This window comes from Melopsittacus undulatus, chromosome 2, assembly GCF_012275295.1.
Source record: "Melopsittacus undulatus isolate bMelUnd1 chromosome 2, bMelUnd1.mat.Z, whole genome shotgun sequence".
In the NCBI taxonomy this organism is placed as follows: Eukaryota; Metazoa; Chordata; class Aves; order Psittaciformes; family Psittaculidae; genus Melopsittacus; species Melopsittacus undulatus.
Genome location: NC_047528.1, coordinates 29089631 through 29111210, shown reverse-complemented (window position 1 = coordinate 29111210; position 21580 = coordinate 29089631). Strand labels below are relative to the sequence as shown.

At 41.0% G+C, this 21580-nt stretch overlaps 1 protein-coding gene across 1 annotated transcript in view; it reads left to right on the top strand.

Moving 5' to 3' along the window:
* Window positions 1-21580, top strand: part of GTF2F2 (general transcription factor IIF subunit 2) — an 88896-nt gene that overhangs the window by 31922 nt on the left and 35394 nt on the right. The window contains exon 6 of the mRNA XM_031047678.2: window positions 10433-10514. Coding sequence (XP_030903538.1) covers window positions 10433-10514 — 82 coding nt within the window. The remainder of the gene's footprint in view (window positions 1-10432; window positions 10515-21580) is intronic.

Below are 21580 nucleotides of genomic sequence, written 5' to 3'. Positions count from 1 at the left end.
TTTGTAATATTAGCTGGCCAAATCATCTTTAGTACTTATGGTGTTAAACAGATAGCTTCATTGATTTTTCAAAGGTTTTAATTTTCACAAAGCCTCTTTTCACATTTGTTTTGGTCCTGATTACAGTACCTGATGCATACAGCAGGACAGTATGGAAAGGAGAGGTGTCCCTGTCTGTAGAAGGCGGGGGGTCATCTATGAAGTGCATGCACATACATATTCCTCCTTTATTGGACATGTGCTCAGTGGTAAGATTTTTTTCACAGAAAATACGCTAGAAGTTCTGCTGAGGACTTGTTGGTCTGCTGGTTTAAGTTTGTGGTGAAATCTTCCATTTGCAGCCGATGGGAGTATCTGCACCAACACAAGAACTGCAGCCTGATGAGGTTGTGCTTTTTCCCTTTCTCTGTGCCATAGATAAAAATTGGTTTAGAGAGGGATTTACTCTTTATATTGGTGATGTTTTTTAAGTCACCAAGGCTATCTAGCATCAGTTTGTTCTTTCTCAATAGAAATAACTCAGCTGCCCTGTGGAACAAAGGGTTAGTGTGCCTACAGATAGCTTTGAACATCAGATAACATTAGAGCTTAGCAACACTTGGTACAGGGAGGGGGAAAACATCGGCAGAGCACGCTTGAATCAAATTGCTGTTTTCTCTCCATGATCTGTGCTTACTCTCAGTTGCCTCTTAGAACAAGATTTCCCTTTAAACATTTGCAGCTTGGACCAGGAAAGGGAAAGCTCCTCTCACATCTCTATGTGTGCTTCCTTGTGGAGTGGGCAGGAGCTGCAGCATGCATTCCCCAGCACGGGTGGAGTGAACACTTACCTTGGGCTGGACCTGGAGAGGTCCCATCGTTTTCAAGATTTATTTGTCACAAGTAGATGTCTTCTGCTTTGTGCAATTAGCAGTGAAAAGTAAGATTATTCTTCTGTAAACTCATCTCTTCTGTTGTGAGATACTCCTCCTGTACCTACTGTCTGTAAGCCTGTTTATCAATGCTGTAGAGTCATCACTATGATATTTTATTAATTGATAACTGAAGATAGTAAAAATAAATGCACTTTTTTAATTTGCTATTCTGCCTGCCAGGGTATCCCTAGTACTGGTATGCAATTTTTTCCTCCTGCTGTATGTGGTATATTAAGCAGATATTATTCATTAGGTGTGATTTATCAGGAATTAGTCATGGTTTTAATTTTAACTCTTTGCTGTTATTGGTATGATTAGTGTAACTTCAGTCAAAGACATTTCAGGCAGCTTCTGGTTTTTCAACATTTGGATTTTTTCCTCAAAATTAACTCCTTTTACAATTATTGAGTGTATAAATGAGAAACTGAAAGAGCCAGTTAGTTTCAAGTGTGATTATTTTGTTGGGTTTTTGGGGTTTTTTCACCATTATAGGAGGCATCCATTCAAATTTAATTTACTGTCAAGTAATGGAAAATTCAGTGGATGTGCTTAGACTATGCATAGTTACATATCTTAGTGACTGTTAAACCCTAAAAGAATGATTTCTGTGGTGCTTTCACTGTGATCTTGAAATACTTTGAAGCTGAACTAGGAATGTCCTGGCACAAGTACGTAGGGATTTCCAAGGAGAGACGTGACATTTTTCACGGCCAGCTAAGCTGTCTACATTTTAAGATATAGCAGTAACAGAATACTTAGTTTTCATGCTCATCATCTTCTCAATGTTCTAACACTTGCAGTTGAAATTTTCCACTTTTGTGAACGAGTAAGTGTTCTTTGAAAGTTCATGTAAAATTTTAGTGGTTTGTATGATAAAATATTCAAAACCGATTTGATGTGGAAAACACTCTGTGGAGATCATGAATATTTACATTTAAACCTTTGAAACTTGAAAAATGTTAGAGCTGCTGTAAAATTTTCATCAGCACAAACCCAAGTAACTTCCTTCACTGCAGCTGACAGTCATCAGTAACACAGAATTAAAGCCTGGCATATCTTTGATAAAATTTTCTACTTTTTATGCTGTACTACAAGACTTTTCCAAAGAGCCCTCATTCTTCTTGTGCATTTGGTGATACATACGGTATTGTGCCCCGTGTAGTTTTAGTGGGGTGGTTTCTTACAGCTCACTGTTTTCTGAAGGTGTAGCTGTGTCTAGAGGAGCTGGATGTCCTTTTTTTTCTGGCCTATTGTCCATGCATTGGAAGATCATCCAAAAGTTCATTTTGGTAAAGGTATGCAAGTATTTCTTGCAGTCAAGTTAAAGACTTTGATCATTCTTGTGCTCTGAGGGTCTCTGTGTTTGTGTACCAGGCACGTGATAGCTGAGATGTGCCCAGTACATCCCGACTCTTCTTGATTCCCACTTAGACAGAACAACTTGCTGCTGTGTGCTGTCTCATACTTTGAGCGAACTGTCTGTTTCTGCCCTATCCAGCTGAAGTATCCTGCTTGCCACTCTTGGTAGCTAGCAATCGTGAAGTGACTGCTGCTTCACAAATTGTTGGTGTCACCTGTATGCTGCAATGGCTATTCAAGTAAGCGTTGGAATCCAGCAACTTGAAGGGTATAATTTTGATTCCAGAATGAGTCATAAAATATACTACACACTCTTGCACACACTTACAGTAGTGGCTGCAGTAGTACTCTTCCATTTCCAAGTTACAGCCTTAGGCTGCGCCAGAGAGGACAGCCATCCAGAGAAGTTGTGGCTGCCCCATCCCTGGCAGTGTTCAAGGCCAGGCTGGATGGGGCTTTGAGTAGCCTGGTCCAGTGGAAGATGTCCCTACCCATGGCAGGGGGTTGGAACTGGATGAGCTTTAAGGTCCTTTCCAACCCAAACCATCTTGTGATTCTTGGATTCTTCTTGGTCAGGCAAGCTGTGCTGGAGACAGTGAAAATGCAGTGCTGGTGTCTATCAGCTACACAGGAGAACAAATCCAAGAAGGAGGGGGCTAAGCATCTGCTCCTCATTCTGTCCTACATGTTTCCTTTTGGAAAGTAACCTCACTCCTCCTCAACTTTCATCCTCTTCCTGAACCTCCTGCTCTGGAAGCTTGAGTACGCCATGGAGTTGAGGATTCAGGACTGGAGCACAGCACAGGAAAGTTGGTGCTTTACCAGTGTTTCAGCTTACTCAAATGTCCAAATAGCATCAGCTTCACTGAGAGTCCTGTCAGTGGAAATGACCTGGGTTACAGAAAACAGCTACTTTTATTTATCACAATATTAAAGGGTATGAGGAGAAATCTCAGCTATAAGAGGTAGACAATTTTTGAAGTGTATTAGGAAGCTGTGCTAATGAAATCTGTTGGGGTTATTGAGGTAATTTGCTAGTCATAACACAGAAAATTTGCCAGGTTGTTGGACAATTAAGCCACTCGATAGTTACTGTCATACAGTGTTGGTAGCATAGGCATTTTCCTTCTAATAATAACTTCAGGATGTTGATTAACAGCTATTGAAGACAGGCTCTACACACTAATTAAAACTGAAGATTTTCAAATCAGCAAGTCTGAAGAATTTGCATTTAAGAGATTTAAAATAGCTGTCTAAGAAACTCTTATCAACAGTTGCCATTGAGTTTGTTAACAGTTTTTGAGCACTGCAGTTCAAGACTGAAAAAGCAAAAGATGTGCCAGTATTTGAGAGGTGAGCTGGGTGGGCCAGGTATTTAAAACCTAGGAGGGACTGTACAAAAACCAATAAAACATCAGAGTTGGAAGTCAATCAGTTAAAAAATTAAAGGAGAGTAATATAGTAATATAATAATAGAATCATAGAATAGTTGGGGTTGGAAAGGACCTTAAGATCATCCAGTTCCAACCCCCCTGCCATGGGCAGGGACACCTCACACTAAACCATGTCACCCAAGGCTCTGTCTAACCTGGCCTTGAACACTGCCAGCAGTACCACGGGTGGAGGTAGAATGATTGTGCCAAATTTTTTCCCCTTTTCTTGATTGCAGTTTGTTCGGCAAAGCAGGTGATGCTTTTTTCTATTAAATCTCTCACTATGTCTCATTCATCATTTGGAATTAGAATACATACTGTATTCGTTTGCCTTTCATCTGACTGTACAAAAAATACCTGCAGGCTTCAAACTGGCAAATGTTAGGCAAAGAATTACCATTAAAATGTTGCTGTGGCTTGGTCCTAGGTCTCTTTATTAAGGTTATCATAAGTCTTTTAGCTAAGTTCTGTTCATTTGGTGATGATTGTCAGTGGGATATGAAGCTGGAATTGGGAGTTTCCCAACACATCTCCATATCCCCATTGCAGCTCTGGTCCTGCAACAAGTGAAGACAGACCTGAGTTTCTGAGCTTGAGTTTGGTGTGTGAGAGCTAATTAGACTGGAAAGCGAGTAATGCCTGTGTTCCCCATCTACAGTCACTCATCCAGAGGTTTGCATGCACTGTTGCAGATTTATTCTGGTATGCTCTCTGGATGTGTTAAAATGCCCAAGAGAATCCAAGGAAAGTGGGACATAAACGTGGCTTTTGGAGCATGGATGAGCTTTGACAGCAGACTAGCTTAGCTGCAAGATGTTCTTGGAGACTGTGGACAGCCCTGTACTGTCAAGTGACTGGAACATTAAAGGCCAAATCTGGATCAATGGTAATTATAAGAGGGTATTAGTCAAGACATCAAAGATGAGATATTACTAAGAGTAAGCATGTTTAATTGGCAGGTTCATTTCCTAAATAGTTGGTGTGGGGGAGATACCTGGTTCACTGATCCTGATTCTTAAAAATAACTTGAAAATTACACAAGGTGCAGAGAGACTCACAGCAGCAAGTTGGTGTTCAACAGCTGGTCTGGGTGGCTGAGATGGTTAGAGGCTAGTTAGCCTTGAACCTGTACCACAGAAACTAGTGGGAAAACTGTCATGGAATTCAGGAGGTAGAATAGATCAGAAATATAATGAATGCTATCAAACATGGCTTTATATAAAGTTTTTTTGGTCAAACAAGCTGAATTTTGTTTATTTTGGAGATCATGAGTTTAAAGTAACAGCATGTTTGCAGCCTGTTTAGCATTTTGTAGTGTTGCACATAATTTAGAATCTTGTGACATTCTGATTTATGTCTAAAAGAAAAATAGCAAGCACAGAACAAGATTAAAAACTGGCTGACAGTTATCAGAAACAAATTATGAGTAGGAGGCCACTTGGGCTGCAGTTTGAAGGGCTTCCTCCAGGATTAGCAAAAGGACAGTGTCCTTTAGTGTCATAGTTGACACAGATGCTGGACAGGCAGTGAAAAACTGTGACAGGACTTGCATGGTGTGACTGGGATCCTTAATTCACAGAATCTGTTTAAAGACAATGCATTTCAACCATGCCAAAGGCAATTATATACCTAGGAATAGGGAATGCAGTGTCCATGGGTAAAATGTGAGGCTTAAAGAAAACCTAAAATAGTTGTGTTAGCAGTAAAATAGCCAGTCAGCTCTGTTAATACCCAGAGCTTGATTTTTAGAGACTAATTGATCTTTACCCAGTTTTAGCTGAGTAAACATGAAGCACAGTTATGGGGCATAGACAGACCCACCACAAAAAAAAATCCCCAAAACTACACAAACCCCACCAGCACAGGGCAGATCATTGAATCTTAAGAGATGAAACCATTTTTTCCTCTGACAGTCTCCATTCCTCCCTCTCAGCTGAATTCAGATATTTTGCTGAATAAACTTGAGATGGCTGAAATGAAATAAGAAAAATGCCAGCTCCTGTATCTGTTATTTTACCTCTGTATATGGTTATGGTAAGACCAGTACAATAGTGTTGTGTCTTCTGGTCTCTTTATTCTGAAACCATCATTGCAAGGTTGAACAAGGTACAGACAATAGTCTGGGGACAGGGGCTTCATTCCATCCCAACACACCCAGTCAGTCCCAGCACCTATAATATATGCTCGAAGCAATGTAGGGATATTCCAGCTGCTCCAGCCAATGCATTGGCTTCATTTGGAGCTCGGCTCAGATGCCTCTAGCAAACGTCCGTAGCATGGGGAACAAACAAGAGGAATTAGAAATGTGTGCACATCTACGAGGATATAATAGGCATCACAGAAACATGGTGGGATGGCTCCTTTGACTGGAGTGTTGGAATGGAAGGTTACAGGCTTTTTAGAAAAGACAGGCCCGACAGGCAGGGAGGGGGAGTTGCCCTTTATGTTAGGGATAGGCTAGAGAGTATGGAACTCTGTCTGGGGACAGGTGATCAGTTAACAGAAAGTTTGTGGGTCAGCGTTAAAGGGAAAACAGCAATGGGAGACATTACTGTGGGGATCTGTTACAGACTGCCTGATCAAGAGGAACCTGCAGATGAAGCACAGGTCTTTGTTCTCATGGGGGACTTCAACCACTCTGACATCTGTTGGAGCGATGGTACGGCCCGGCACAAGCAATCCAGGAGGTTTCTCGATTGTGTGGAAGACAACTTCCTTCTGCAAGTAATAGAGGAGCCGACAAGCAGTGGTGCCGTGCTTGACCTCGTGCTCACCAACAGGGAAGAGCTGGTTGGAAATGTGACGTTCCAGGGAAGTCTTGGATGCAGCAATCACGAGATGGTCGAATTCGAGGTCCTCAAGACAGTGAGAAGAGCGTGCAGTAAGCTCACTGCCCTGGACTTCAAGAGAGCAGACTTTGGGCTCTTCAGGAACCTGCTTAGTAAGGTTCCATGGGATAGAGCCCTAGAGGGCAGGGGGGCCCAAGACTGTTGGTTGATATTCAAGGATCTCCTGCTCCAAGCTCAAGAGTGTTGCATCCCAACTAGAAGGAAGTGCAGCAGGAGGGTCAGGAGACCCCCTTGGATGGATAAGGAGCTGCTGAGAAAAATTTAAAGGATAAAAGAGGCTTATAAAAGGTGGAAGCAAGGACAGGTGGCCTGGGATGAATACAGGGATGTTGTCAGGGTAGTTAGGGACCAGGTTAGGAAAGCTCAGGCACAGTTAGAGTTAAATGTGGCTAGGGATGTTAAGGATAACCAGAAGGGATTCTAAAAATAGACTAAGGACAATGTAGGCTCCCTCTGGAAGCTGTCAGGAGAGCTGGCTACCCTGGATGTGGAGAAGGCTGAGGTTCTGAATGGCTTCTTTGCCTCGGTCTTCACTGACAAAGGCTCTGACCGCACCACCCAAATCTTGGAAGGCGGATGCAGGCACTGTGAGAATGAAGACCTTGGGCCCACTGTAGGAGAGGATCTGGTTCGAGACCATCTTAAGAACCTGAATATACACAAGTCCATGGGCCCTGATGAAATCCACCCGAGGGTCCTGAAGGAGCTGGCGAATGAAGTTGCAAAGCCACTGGCCATCATATTTGAAAAATCATGGCAGTCAGGTGAAGTTCCCAATGATGGCTGGAAAAAGGGAAATATAACCCCCATTTTCAAGAAGGGGAAAATGGATGACCTGGGGAACTACAGACCAGTCAGTCTCACCTCTGTGCCTGGCAAAATCTGGGAGCAGATTCTCCTGGAAGGCATGCTAGGGCACATGAAAAACAACAAGGTGCTTGGTGACAGCCAGCATGGCTCTACTAAGGGGAAATCCTGCCTGACCAATTTGGTGGCCTTCTATGATGGGGCTACAAAAGTGATGGACAGGGGTGGAGCAGTTGACGTCATCTACCTGGACTTGTGCAAAGCGTTCGACACTGTCCCACACAACATCCCTGTCTCTAAATTGGAGACATCAATTTGATAGGTGGACCACTCGGTGGATAAAGAACTGGCTGGATGGCTGCACACAAAGAGTTGTGGTCAATGGCTCAATGTCCAGCTGGAGACAGGTAACGAGTGGTGTCCCTCAGGGATCGGTGTTGGGACCGGTCTTGTTCAACATCTTTGTTGCTGACATGGACAATGGAATTGAGTGTGCCCTCAGCAAGTTTGCCAATGACACCAAGCTGTGTGGTTCGGTTGATACGCTGGAGGGAAGGAATGCCATCCAGAGGGACCTTGACATGCTTGTGAGGTGGGCTGATGCCAACCTCATGAAGTTTAACCAAGCCAAGTGCAAGGTCCTACCCCTGGGTCATAGCAATCCCAGGCACAGCTACAGGTTGGGCAGAGAAGAGATTCAGAGCAGCCCCTGCAGAGAAGGACTTGGGGGTGTTGGTCAATGAGAAAATGAACATGAGCTGGCTGCAGTGTGTGCTTGCAGCCCAGAAAGCCAACTGTATCCTGGGCTGCATCAAAAGGAACGTGACCAGCAGGTCAAAGGAGGTGATCCTGCCCCTCTGCTCTGCTCTTGTGAGACCTCACTTGGAGTATTGTGTGCAGTTCTGGTGTCCTCAACATAAAAAGGACATGGAACTGATGGAACAAGTCCAGAGGAGGGCCATGAGGATGATCAGGGGACTGGAGCACCTCCCATATGAAGTCAGGCTGAGAAAGCTGGGGCTGTTCAGCCTGGAGAAGAGAAGGCTGTGTGGAGACCTCATAGCAGCCTTCCAGTATCTGAAGGGGGCCTACAGGGATGCTGTTGAGGGACTCTTCATTAGGGACTGTAGTGATAGGACAAGGGATAACGAGTTAAAACTTAAACAGGGGAAGTTTAGATTGGATATAAGGAGGAAGTTCTTTACTGTGAGGGTGGCATGGCACTGGAATGCGTTGCCCCTGGAAGTTGTGAATGTTGATCCCTGGCCGTGTTCAAGGCGGGAGTGGACAACGCCTTGGGTGGCATGGTTTAGTGTGAGGTGTCCCTGCCCATGGCAGGGGGGTTGGAACTATTTGATCTTAAGGTCCTTTCCAACTCTAACTATTCTATGATTCTAAGAGATCCAAAACTGATTTAAATGTGGTGAAAATGCTTTGTGGTGAGATAATGCAGGAGCTTGAGTTACTTCATTTATTGAAAAGTAGATTGATAAGTGACTTGATTATAATGTGTAAGTACTTTCAAAGGGAGATAACACCAGGTACTAAAAGGCTCTTTAGCATAGTATAGAAAGCTATAAGAAGAATCAGTTGCTAGAAGCTGAAGTCAAATTCATATTAGAAATTAAGCAGCAATATTAGTACCACTTTCACCCACAAATAAGGTTCTGTATATAAGAAAGAGGATAAAATTTATTTATCTGATACACAGGAAGTCAGGCAAATTTGCTCAGTTGCCTCTCCTGTCCATAAAACTTAGGAATCAGCAAAACGTTTAATCCAGAACTACTGGAAAAGTGTGGTATTCTTATTCTTTTCAAGGATGTAGTTTAAATCAAACCAAGAAATTTTAGATTAAATAATTTTAAAATACATGGTCTCGAAGTAATCACTCTCTGCATTATTCAAGAGCAGACTTTGATTTCGACGTGTAATAATATTTCAGTCTATAAGTCAATGTTAAAATTAACGGTGTCCCAGCATGTCTTGTGTTACTTTGATTCAACACTTCTAAGCATGTCTTTTAGCCTCTGTGACATTGCCAGCTAAAGGTGACAAGTGACAGTGTAGTACCCTACAGTGATAGCAAGATGAGACTCTGTTGGAAAGACATTTTAAATAGTGAGAGCTAATCAAGCCATTAAAACTCATCCTTTTGTGTTTTTAGGGCTGTTTCAGAGGTGTTGGTTTAACACATATTGCAGTGGCTATGGCCAAAAGCAATGGATAAATTGCTACACACACATACTCTGCACTAGAACATCATAGTAGAAAAGCAGGTGTTTGGCCACCATCACTTCTCTCTTCTTTTCTACATGAAGTTGCTTCTAATTTTACGTTTTTCCACCTTTACAGGGTAGGCTGGTACTATTGTACCACTCTATTAGTCATCTTTCCTTAGGTGTTCACATTGGATTATAGAGTGACTGTGTTACAGTGAATGTACAGAGAGTAGTATTAACTAAAATTTAGTATGTGATGTTCTAGATTATTAACTGCAAGTTTTTATTTCTTTCCACCAAGTGTTAGCATATGCAGTATTATTATTCTATTGCGTGTGTTCCTTTAGTGAACACTTTGGGGTGTTTTTTATTGCAATAAGGTGAAAATAAGTTACTCTTTTTTTTGAGGATAATAATTAAATTAGCCCTCATTATATCTTCTACTGATTTTGGATACTCTGATGGTTGCGTTCTCTTTATAGCTCATGTTTCCCATGGTCACTGACTGTATTCAATGCACATTTCCCAAAACCAGTTTCTAGATAATCTGACTGCATCAGTCTGAAGAAAGGAGGGCCACACATCTCTTATTTCAGATTTGGTCTTTGTGATTCATTCTTAATATGTAAAACATGATGGCAAAAAAAGGAAGTCTACAGGATACCAGCTGTGCAAGCATATTGCTTCAGTGTGTAAATAGCAGAGATTTTAGAACTTAATTTGAGGTTTGAGAACTTATGATTACATTATATTTACTAATTCTTAATTAGTGAAAAATAATCCAAATGTTGACCACGTTAGTGAATCTTATTTTAATGTCCAGTTTTGCTTTGTTTTTTTCATTCTAGATAAACTTGCCTTGGAAGGAATAGTGGTGCAACGTGCTGAATGCAGACCTGCAGCTAGTGAAAATTATATGAAACTGAAAAGGTAGGAGTGCTCTATGACAAATGGATACGTGATATCTGACTTGAATGCTTTTATTATTGCCTTGCTAGTGATGGATGACTTTAGTATTATCATGGTCTTACATAGGATTTATACAGGGTCAGAACTGTGCTTGCTTTTGGGGTGGATTTGTGGTAGGGAGGGTATGAAAGCTGACATGGGGCTTATACGTCCCTCTGGTACTGTTTGCTGGGATGGTGTAGTGTTCTGCATTCCATCATGTGCAGAGCTCTTAGTAGAGCACACATCATGCTGCTTAATACCTGAATGTGTAAAGGTATAGCTGTATTCAAATGTGATTGAGGCTGAATTTCCTGAGGACTGGAAGGTTTGCATTGGGCTGGTCAGGACATGCTTCTTGAGTATGAGTTTCTGTGTGGATTATCCAAATCTAATTCTACATAATACTGTGCTATACTAGACAAAACGCACCTCTAGAAATATATTTAAAATACCCCAAATAGGAAAGAATTCAGGGAGAAGTACTAGACCTAAACCGGCATACTTGCTAGAAAAGGTAATGGCTGAAAATGTCAGAATTGCAATGGAAATCACAGGACATACATTTAACAGAATCGTTTAGTGGCTTGAAAATTTAATCTGATACATCCAGAATTTACTATGTGATTTACGTATCATATGGATAATGAACTTGATGATGTTCTCTAGTAATATATTAGAATTGGAATTTAATTGTGCATGGTATTAAATGCATATATAATTATTTTAAGCATGTGTATTTTCATTAAATCATGTTTTTATATTGTGAATTTGTTGTCATTAGAGAAAAATAAAGCAGGATATTTCAGGAAGAGAATTGTCTGTGACTAGTTTATGACTGGGATCATCAAAAGAAATGCAGAAAAGGCAAAGTGATGTTTTCCCCCAGTTTCTGATCTGCTTTCTGTGTATCATATGCTACACTTAGAGTATCTTAGGTTTTATTAGTCTCCTCTGTCGTCTAAACTGCTCCAGTATTTCCTTATTGCATCTATTCAATTCTGAGACTTTATGTTCTAGCTGTTGGTAAATCAGTACCATAAGTTTGCTCCTGTATAGTGAACTGCTTCATTTCAGACTGAGCTCTGTGATTGCTATAATGATTTTTGTCATCAGTGTGAAATGGAGTATGAAGCAAATGTGATGTTAGCAGGAAAAGGCTCATTTCAATTTGGCAATTTTAAATTTATACAAATATAGTCTGTGGGATGTGTTTGCTTCATAATTTTTTTAATCACAGGTTGCTTGATCCAAGTGCTTGTTTGCATTTTGTAGTTTTCTATTAGTTGATCAGATAAACTTCTGGTAAGGCCGCAACAGGAAACCAAACCAAAACTGATAGCTTTAATGACGAACTAGCCAAACTTTGATTTTTTTTTTTTCAGCATTCTTTCTGTCACACACACATGCATGCAGCCCCTCCTGGTCTTTGATTTTGTAATGTTCAGCTCCTACAGGAGCAACAAAGATACAGACATGAAAGCAAGTCTTGTGTTTGGAAGCAGTGGCAGCTGAAAACTGATGCTACCGTTGTTTCATTACTGTAGAAAAATTGTCAGGCTGTGTATGACTAGTTTCTAACATTCCGTGTTGTTAAAGATTTTTTGCCTTTTACTAAAAAGTTGGGGTTTTTTTTTAATCTTCTCTGGTGTGAACCAGCATGGGATTTAGCAGATCCAGCAGTCACAGGCTCAGGAGAAATTGGTGTGTGTCCAAATAACATCTATGGTATTTGAGTAGTAGGATCTAACTCTTCTTTTCACTCCCTTTACTCTCTCCCACCCTCAACATGCCACAGTCTGTATTTGTGCTTTAAAAAAAAGAGACAGCACTGAAGATAAACCATTTAAGTTATAGAGCTGTGTTATATTAAAACCATTTTTATTCACTTTTCTATTTACTGTTGTGCTTTACATGAGAGAGACTCTTCAAAGGGTGGAATTGGTAATATTGATTAAACAGCTAGTCTGTTGTGTAGGCTTTAAGTGCTACAGTAGTAAGTTGAGTTGGGTAGGAAATAAAATTAAAAGATAAATGCAATTGCTTCAAACTTTGAAGATCCAGAAAATGAAGTTAAGCTGCACACTCCAATAACTGTAATCGTTTGTCTTCTGAGAGTTAGCAGTGACCAAAAGGGATTATATACCTCCCTGGTATTAACTGCAGATATGGATCCTGGCTGTTTTACTGTCTGTGTCTGGGCCAAGGATACCAGCTGATGGGTGCGTGGCGTGGCATTTGATTTCCATGCTGCTCTGCAGAGTTTCAATGAGAGGACAAAGTGATGGTCTTGTGATGGGGCTGCCAGCCGTTAGGTGGGAGATATGTGTGATGTGGGGGTTTCAGGATGGGTAATGAATCTACAGGATGTGGTGACGTGTATGGGTGAAAGCGTTACTGAATGTAGCAGACGGGAGGGGTTTCTCCCAGGAAGCAGCTTTTTATTTGGTTACAGGAGGATGTAGATGGCTGATGCAGAACACTCTGAACACAAGGCATAAATGTGTGCCTACAGATAACTAATCAGAAATGTAAAACAAAAGTGGTGTGACCTTCACTTGGTATTTTCCATTTTGGAAGTTTTGTTGTTGGCAGGTTTATTTATCTTTTTCCATTTTCCTGAACTTCAAGTTATGTAAGGGGGATAAATACCACGAAACACCTGCTATCCTTTACTAGTAAAACTCCATGCTATTGAATTTCCTGGAATTTTTTATTAACAATGCATTTGTTCTTTGTAGCACCTTAATGAATAGTTACACATTTGCTGTTGCTGCTGGTAATGCTGTTGTGGCTAGCTGGAAAATAATGTGTGGTTTCCGAGCAGCTGTCCTAATTTGTGTCTTGTAGGAGTGGATCTCATGGTCGCCCTTAAAAATACTTGTATTACGTGGTGAAAAAAAGAGGCAGACTGTTCCCAGCTGCAGACTGTTTTATTATGTGGTGGTCACAGAAAATACTGTTCCTACACTGCTCTTGCTGATTGATACTTCCCCCCTAGCCCCATCAAGCCTGGCAGATGAAGGAGGGTGGTGATCTGTGAACTGTGGTGGCAGAGGGTGTCTGTCATAGATGTGACACACATGCATGTCACATGCATGGCTTGTTGTACAGCATATACTGTATTTGCACCAGTCTTGTGCCCTCACTATCTGTGTCACCTTAAGTAGGCAGCCTTTCCCTTCTGCCAGGCTGCCCTAGGTAGGCTCCATGGACACCACAGCCAGTCCCACCCGAACTAGACTATTTTCCATATCTTACTTTAGTCAGCTTTCCACCATGAGGAGTCATTATATGTCAATTAATTTTGTTTTTCTGAGGCTCAGGAGACTTTTGTTTCCATTACCTTCATTCCATGATGCTGGTGTTTAACCAACTTGGAGTTAATGGCTCCCCAAAGAAAGAGGTCCACCAAGCATTCAGCATTGTCTCAGCTCCAGATGACTTCAGAGGAGATGAGAATGAGATTTTGATACTTCCAAGGGCCTTTTGCTATGCACAGAAGAAGGAAAATGGGGCCTGGTATGCACCCCATCTCACATTCTCTCTACCAAATCACCTGTTTCCGTCCTTGTACTGGTCCTCTTTTCTGTTCTCTTCGTCTCTCTGACAATAGCAAACCCTCTTCTTCCCCAGTTCTTTCTCAGTCCCCCTTTCCCATTTCTGCTTACTTCTGTTTCCCAATTTTCTTATAGAAAGAATTTTATTTTAAAAAATAATATGAATATATCAATATCATGGACACTGAAACTACATTTCATTTTGAGGAAAAGCTAAGAAGGAAAAAAGAGAAATCTCTGGAAGTGACTTCTGCAAAGCTGTGATACAAACTGACACTGTCAAGTTGAGTAGCTACAAGGTCTCCAGGACTGCTAAGTTCCTTTGCAATGGGGTGGCCAGGCACCAGGCTTGCAGTTCTTGGGGAGGGTTTTGAAGGCACATGCAAAGTGCAGCTCAGGCAGTTGTTGATGCTGTGTTTGATAGTGCTTCCCAACAGGAGTGGATGCAGGCAAAAACGGGGATAAAAGCAGAGCCCTTTTTTCATTATCAGATGTGCTGGTGGCCATTCAAAATGGGTATTTAGAGACTCTGATTCAACTTTGCATAATCTGAAGTACTGAACTCTCCCAAGCTGTACACCAAATTAAAACAGAAAGGAGTACCAGGATTTCAGAGAGCCTAGAAGAGCTGACATTTAACGCTTCAGTGAGGCTGGTAATTCCCAAAAATTTCTTAAGTAACTTAAAAATACATCTTGAAGTATCACTAGTGACAGTGGTAGTTGCCAACATGACAGTTTATAACAAGGCTGCAAAGATTTTGTATATTTTCTTGTTTAATTTTTTTTTTCTTTTAAGAGTTTTCTACAGAGAATGTGATGAAAGTCCTTAGGAAAAGCTACTGGAAGAAACATGCATGATAGGCTTTTAGAAGTGGGTTGCAAAATGTTCTAGAGTAATAAATGAACTTTGAGAACTCACATTTCTTTACAACCATATTATACAGAGGTCAATAGAAGTCCTGACAGTTGGTAGTCTGGGCCAAGCAAGTGAAATATAATTAGGGCAGATGAGTTGCTCATCTTCTCTAAAATACTGTAAGAGTATTGACTGACAGCTCAGTATATTGCTAGAAATGAGCATTATGCCAGGATTTTTACCAAATACGCCCTACTAGCAAAAGAAAATGAATAATTTGACCAGCATGCCACTTCACATATATTCTTGTAGATATGCTTGGTTGCCTGTGAATTCCCTTTCAGAATGAGTATATATGCCTATATTAGTGCCTTTGCTGCAGAAGCTGACACACTGCTTAAGTGCTGTTCAGTTTATTTGAAGTGGGAGGCCATTTTTTACACAATGCTGAGATTGCATCTGCCTGTCAGTCAGTGAAACCTTGATTTTTCAAGTATCAAAGACCAGTTTCTTTCTCTTGAAGTAAGATTCAGCATAATACAAAAAGACATTCCCTAGGATGTTTTGTGGGTAACTCATCCTTAAGTACAAAAATGATATTCTTTTCCATGTACTGGTAGATTTCCAATCCCAACTTTTCCTGGAGAATAATGTGCAATTTGTAGAAAATTGTCTAATAATCATGTTCATAAGGGTTAAGCTGTATTGGTAAGTATTTTATTTTATATTTCCCTTATATTCCTGGACACCCACCATTTTTATACATCGAGCAAATCACATTCTACTTGTGAAGAACAGGACTGCCAAATAGCAGGCACACTAGTGTTTAAGTTTCTTTTTGTCCATTTTGTCCATTTGACCATTAAGTTTGTCCATTTTGGGTCCATTTTTCACATTATTTGAAGAGAGTGATGAAGAAGGGCGAGAAAGAAAAATCAGCTTAAAGGGAGATGAGTTCAGCAGCACTGAGGGGTGGCTATTTCCTATTTTGGAAGTTGGGAGAGTTGCTTTTGTTGATTTGCAACCAAACCAACTTTGTGACCTTAGGGTCTTTTCTCTGTCTCTTGTCCTTTCCATTTTGTCTGTCATCTTTTACTGTTCTTACAAGTGCTGTTCTGAGACTGGATTTTAATAGGTCTTTTGTAATACCATGCTTTCTTGTTCAGTGATATAAAAAGGTCCTAATTTTGGTCCCTGCTTCCAGCCATTATAATAATGCTAATAAATATGGAGTAACCTACTATTCATAATGCAGTGGATATTTTATCGTGTTTCTCTTAAACCTGCAGCTCCATGCAGAAGGTCAACATATCCTTTTTTACCCTCCTGTTATTTTCAGCAGTAGTGAGGTGCATATGGGCCACTCTGGGGAGAGGAAAGAGGCGTGAAACATTCTTCTTTTTTGCAATATATTTTTGCAATGTACTATCATATGAATCACAATAGTTATGGAAACTGCTGCTCTCTTAATTATGGGAGAGATCATTGATCTGATCATTTGTTCTTAGATTCCTTCCTTTTGCAAAATGCCTGGAGACAGAGCATGTAAAAAAAGTGGGCTTCCTTGCTGGCTGATTTATCATTCTCCTTTTATTTTACCTTAAAATGTCTTTGTTACAGCATAGCATGAAATTTGACTTCTTTCTGTCTTCTAAATATCCTTCTGTCTTTTAAATATCATAATTTCCAGGTGACAGGCACAGAATTGCAGAGTGGTTGAGGGAGGAAGGGTCCTCTGGAGGTCATCTGGTCCAACCTCCTTCTCACAAAGGGCCACCTAAAACTGGTTGCCAAGACTGTGTCCAGAGACCCCTGCATTTCTCTCGAATTGAAATCGTGTGATAGGGTGCTGCTGGGATGCTCTTGTGCTTCTTGATAGTGGCCATACTGAATGTGTTCTGTGCCTCTAAAAAAGTACATTGTTGAGAGGAGCCTAGCATGAAGGTCGGCTTCAAAAAGAAGAAAGATGCCTAACGATACATATTTAAGAAGAGTTTATGGTAAATACTGCATGGATTTTTCTTTGTACGCTGGGGAAGGAAATCAGTAGTTGCAGTTGGGAGTTCTCATGGTCCTGTTTCATTAACACAGAGTTCATGAAACAGTATTCCTCTTCTGCTGTTTACACTGCTTCTTTTCCCCTGCCATCAGATTCTTTGCATTTAAGAATGTGTCTAGTTTGCCTTGGTGGTAATGAGCCAAAAAGCATCCATTTCCTTCTTACCTGCTGAAAGGGGCAAGGCTAAAAATAGTCGCCCTGGAATACATTCAGGTTTCAGTCATAGTCAGTTTCTTCAGGCTGGAAAAAGCCCAAGTACTCAGCACCTGAAGTTCTGGGTACTTGTATTTGCAGCAAATTGAAATGTCAGTGGCACAGATCCCTCCTCTTGAAACCAAAGTCTTTGGTGTCATATAGAGCTGGAGGTCTTCTTACCTTACTGTTACCAGGACTACAATAATTATAAAGATGGCTCTGCTGCTAAGGTGCTTTCCAAATGTCAGTGAGGGGCTTGTTTAGTACTTAGGGATATCCTTCCTGTTCACAGGGCAGCACCAATTACTTTTCATCTTCTTTTCCCATCTGGAGTATGAAAGTCACACTATAATAGGTGAAAATCTCTGAAAGAGAGTGCAGTTTCATGACTTATCTTGTGTTACTAGACATGCTAACCTTCTGTTCATTTACCACCATCTCTGACCCTGTCAAGGAAGGCAGGATAACTAGCTGGTATAGAAAAGTTTATGTTTCTACATCGATATCAGAGTTTGGATGTAAATCTTGCATTTTCTGTGTTGCAGAGCAGAGCTCACCAAAGCTTATGGATCTATTCCTAGCCACCATGCCAGATGCTGTAGTACTGCCGGTGTTCTGAGTTCTGCAAAACTACTTTGGCAACTACCGGGCTGACAAGCTCAAATTTACACAATATGTAGAATGTCAGCACCACAGCACATTTTCTATTTTTAAGCAACTTTGTTCACATACTACTGATGGTATTTGCAGTTTGTGAGAGATCAGTAGACTAGTATTGTCCAACAGTTACCCTGCTGCCAAGGAGCTCCAAAAACTGTATGGTATCATTGACTACAAAAAGTTATTCTTGTGCAAAATCAAAGATTAGAATAGTCAGGTGGCAAAGTCTGGTGGTGACATTCTCTAAATGTATCAGATGTTCATAGCACATACTGAAGCACTGCAACCATCAGTTAGTATTCAGATGCGGTCCTGAGTGTTTTCCAGAGAGGATATTGTGCAGTTACCTGCCAGTGCTTGAGTCTGGGACATTTTTTAAATGGCTTGGGAGCTGAATTCTGAAGAACACCATAAAATGAAAAAGAACAGTAAGTTGCTTTTTTTGAAGAGAAAGGTATAATGTAGGATCCTTGTGTTTAAGTCATCTAGAATCCTTAAACTCTCTTTCACCTTGAATTACGTGGAAAGAAAATGAGACTGCAAGTATCAGAGACCAACGGATTATACAAAGTTGCAAATACAGTGAAGGAAGTGTAAAATCCTAGGGGGGTTATTTACATTTCAAATCAAGTGCAAATCATTTTCAGTAGTATTTTTCACAAAAACCTTTTCTGCAGAATGTTACTTTCCACAGCTTGAAAGAAGCAGAAATGAGTATAGAAGAGCACTGCCTAAAATACTTCTTATGTACATTCACGTGCATGCACAAATTTAACAGTACTGTAAAAATGATGGTTTTCAACTTCTTTGTATTTTCCATGCCTGCTTTTAAATACAGACACATCTGCTTATGGCCTTAACAAAATACATGCTGCTATTTTAATTTGGTTACTATCAGAAGGCCAACATGGCTTTGAGAGAATGAGATGGTGTCCCTCTGAAATGGTATTCTATCAACAAAATGTGACTTAAATGTCAGTGCTAATCATCACAGTATTCCTTCCTTCTGAGTCTATACTGAGTATGAAATTTGCACGTTGTTTTTAAATGAAATACATTTTAAGTGAACCTTGTAGACCATAATCATACGATTTCCGGGGTTTCTGGTTATGATCTATTACGATGTTTCTGCTAAGCTGCTTCGTCCTTTGCAGTTTGGGTTTGGCTGACATTTAGTCATTGTAATTTCAGTATCTGTGGTGCTTCAGTGAAAAATTAGCACTGTACGCTAAGCCAGTACCATCAGTGGGACCTAACACAAATGCATCTGCACACGTAGAAAGTGTGTTACAAAACTGGCCACAAGTATGTTTGTTGAATAGTGCATGTGAAACTGTCAAAGGGCTGATGTGCTTTATCCATACCTGAGATTGGAATGGAAAGGTTTTTCTGAGCTAACCTTGTACCTTGAATTCTGTGATGTACTCCAACAGGAAGGCATGAATGCTGCAGACTTGCTTCCACTCAGTTCCTTCCTTCCCTGCTGCCCATGCAGAAAGTTGAAGCTGAGCATATTTCTGACAAGTACCCATAATCTTTAAGGTTTAGGATCTGTGTTACTTCAGTTTACAATTTTGAGTTTGTTCTTGTGTGATGTGGTTGTCTTCTGTAGCATGCATACATAGGATAATATGCAAGGTCCTGCACCTGGGTCAGGGCAATTCTCAGTGTCAGACTAGGTGATGAATTGGTCAAGAACAGCCCTATTGAGAAGGACTTGAGGATATTGGTAGCTGAAAAAGTGGACATGACCTGGCAATGTGTGCTTGCAGGCCAGAAAGCCAGTCATATTGTGGGCTGCATCAAAAGAAGCATGACCAGCAAGTTGAGGGAGGTGATTCTCCCCCTCTACTCTGCTCTGGTGAGACCCCACCTGCAGTGCTGCATTCAGCTGTGGGGACCCCAACATAAGAAGGACATGGAGCTGTTGGAACAAGTCCAGAAGAGAGCCACAGAGATCAGAAGGCTGGAGCACCTTTCCTATGAAGAGAGCCTGAGAGAGTTGGGCTTGTTCGGTCTGAAGAAGAGAAGGCACTGGGGAGACTTTATTGTGGCCTTTCAATATATAAAAGAGGCCTTTAAGAAAGAAAAAGACTTTTTACCCAAGGCCTGTAGTGACAGGATGAGGATAAATGGTTTTAAACTGAAAAAGGGTAGGTCTAGAGTGGACCTAAGGTAGAAATGTTTTACAATGAGAGTGGTGAGACACTGGCCCAGGGTGCCCAGAGAAGCTGTGGCTGCCCCATCCCTGGCAGTTTTCAAGGCCAGGTTGGATGGGGCTTTGAGTAATCTGGTCTTGTGGAAGGTGTCCATGACCATGGAAGGGGATTGGGACTGGATGAGCTCTAAGGTCCCTTCCAACCGAAACCATCCTGGGATTCTGTGGAAGTAATACATGGATATAAGACTGGACAATTAGTTTCAGGCCTAAGGCAAGGAACTGATTTGTTCCCGTGCAGTAAAGAAATGCCATATTGCACAGGAGTTGTGGATATCTGTTTTGTGTTGGAGGCGACTGTTCCAGGTGGCTGCTCTGTGCTTTCCCAAATCCCCCCAGAAAGCCTGCAATGTCCAAATACAAATTTAAAATGGATAGTGTGGCATCTGAGAGTTATCAGCTCGTCCTGTTTCAGGAGCTTGCAAACCATGAGTGTGGAAGGAAGATACTGTGTAAAATGAAACTGAGAGAGATTATATGTTGTGTTCATTGTGAAATGAAAGTTTCCAGTTGAGTGTGTGTAATACAGGAAGACTACTACATAGAAGGAAAATGGTGTGCTTATCTTCACCCAAGCTTCTGACCCACCAAAACACCGAAAAGTGATTCTGCAGAACTGAATTACTATCCTGATGATATCCATATATATCATATCAGTATATATTGATGTATGTCACCTGCCCTATCAAAGTTTTATTTTTTTTTCTCTTTGGAATCCATTGTCTTTTCTAAGGTGGTGTAATGTAGCTGTCTAAAGACATTTCTAGTTGGGCCATCTCTGAACAATTTAGAAACCACTGTGTGCACAGGCCAGAACTTTCATTTACAAGGTGGAGGAAGCCAATAGTGAAACCTGCACCTGCAGACTGACTGAAGTTGGGAAGCTTTGGAGGACAGACTCATCTTTTTCAGTTGCTCACTCTGTGTCTTTTCTACCCCCCACTTTTCCTTCCCTTCTTTCATCCAGCGTTTTTACCTCACTGAAACTTTAAGTGTGCCAGATTCTCCTGCTGTTGCCAAGTACTGCTGCAGTTTTGCTTACAGGAATTTAGGGTTGCCCTTTCTGGCTCAGATGAAATTGTGAGTGAGTTTATCCAGGGGTCATCTTCTTCAGCAGTTTTAAAATATAAAGCAATTTAATTCTGTGTTCAAATATACAATGTATTCTATTGACAGTTTACAGTTGATTTTACAAATAACTAATGCCAGGGATGGCAAACTTCCAGCTTCATTAATTTATTAATCTGTCCTGGCAAATGTTTCACAGAATTCATTCTACTGCTAATCCAAAAACACCCGCCAGAAGTTAACAGGTACAGCACTATCTCACAGGTCAACATGCTGAAACTGAGAGAAGTGTGGATAGACTTGGTTCTAACCACAGTTAATGCCAGGAAAGTGTTTGCTTCAGTATTTTTGCAGGAATATCTGGCTAACCCATTTTTTAGTGCTAGTGGAGGAGCTGTATACTGTGAGTTGTAATACAGATTTGAATGTG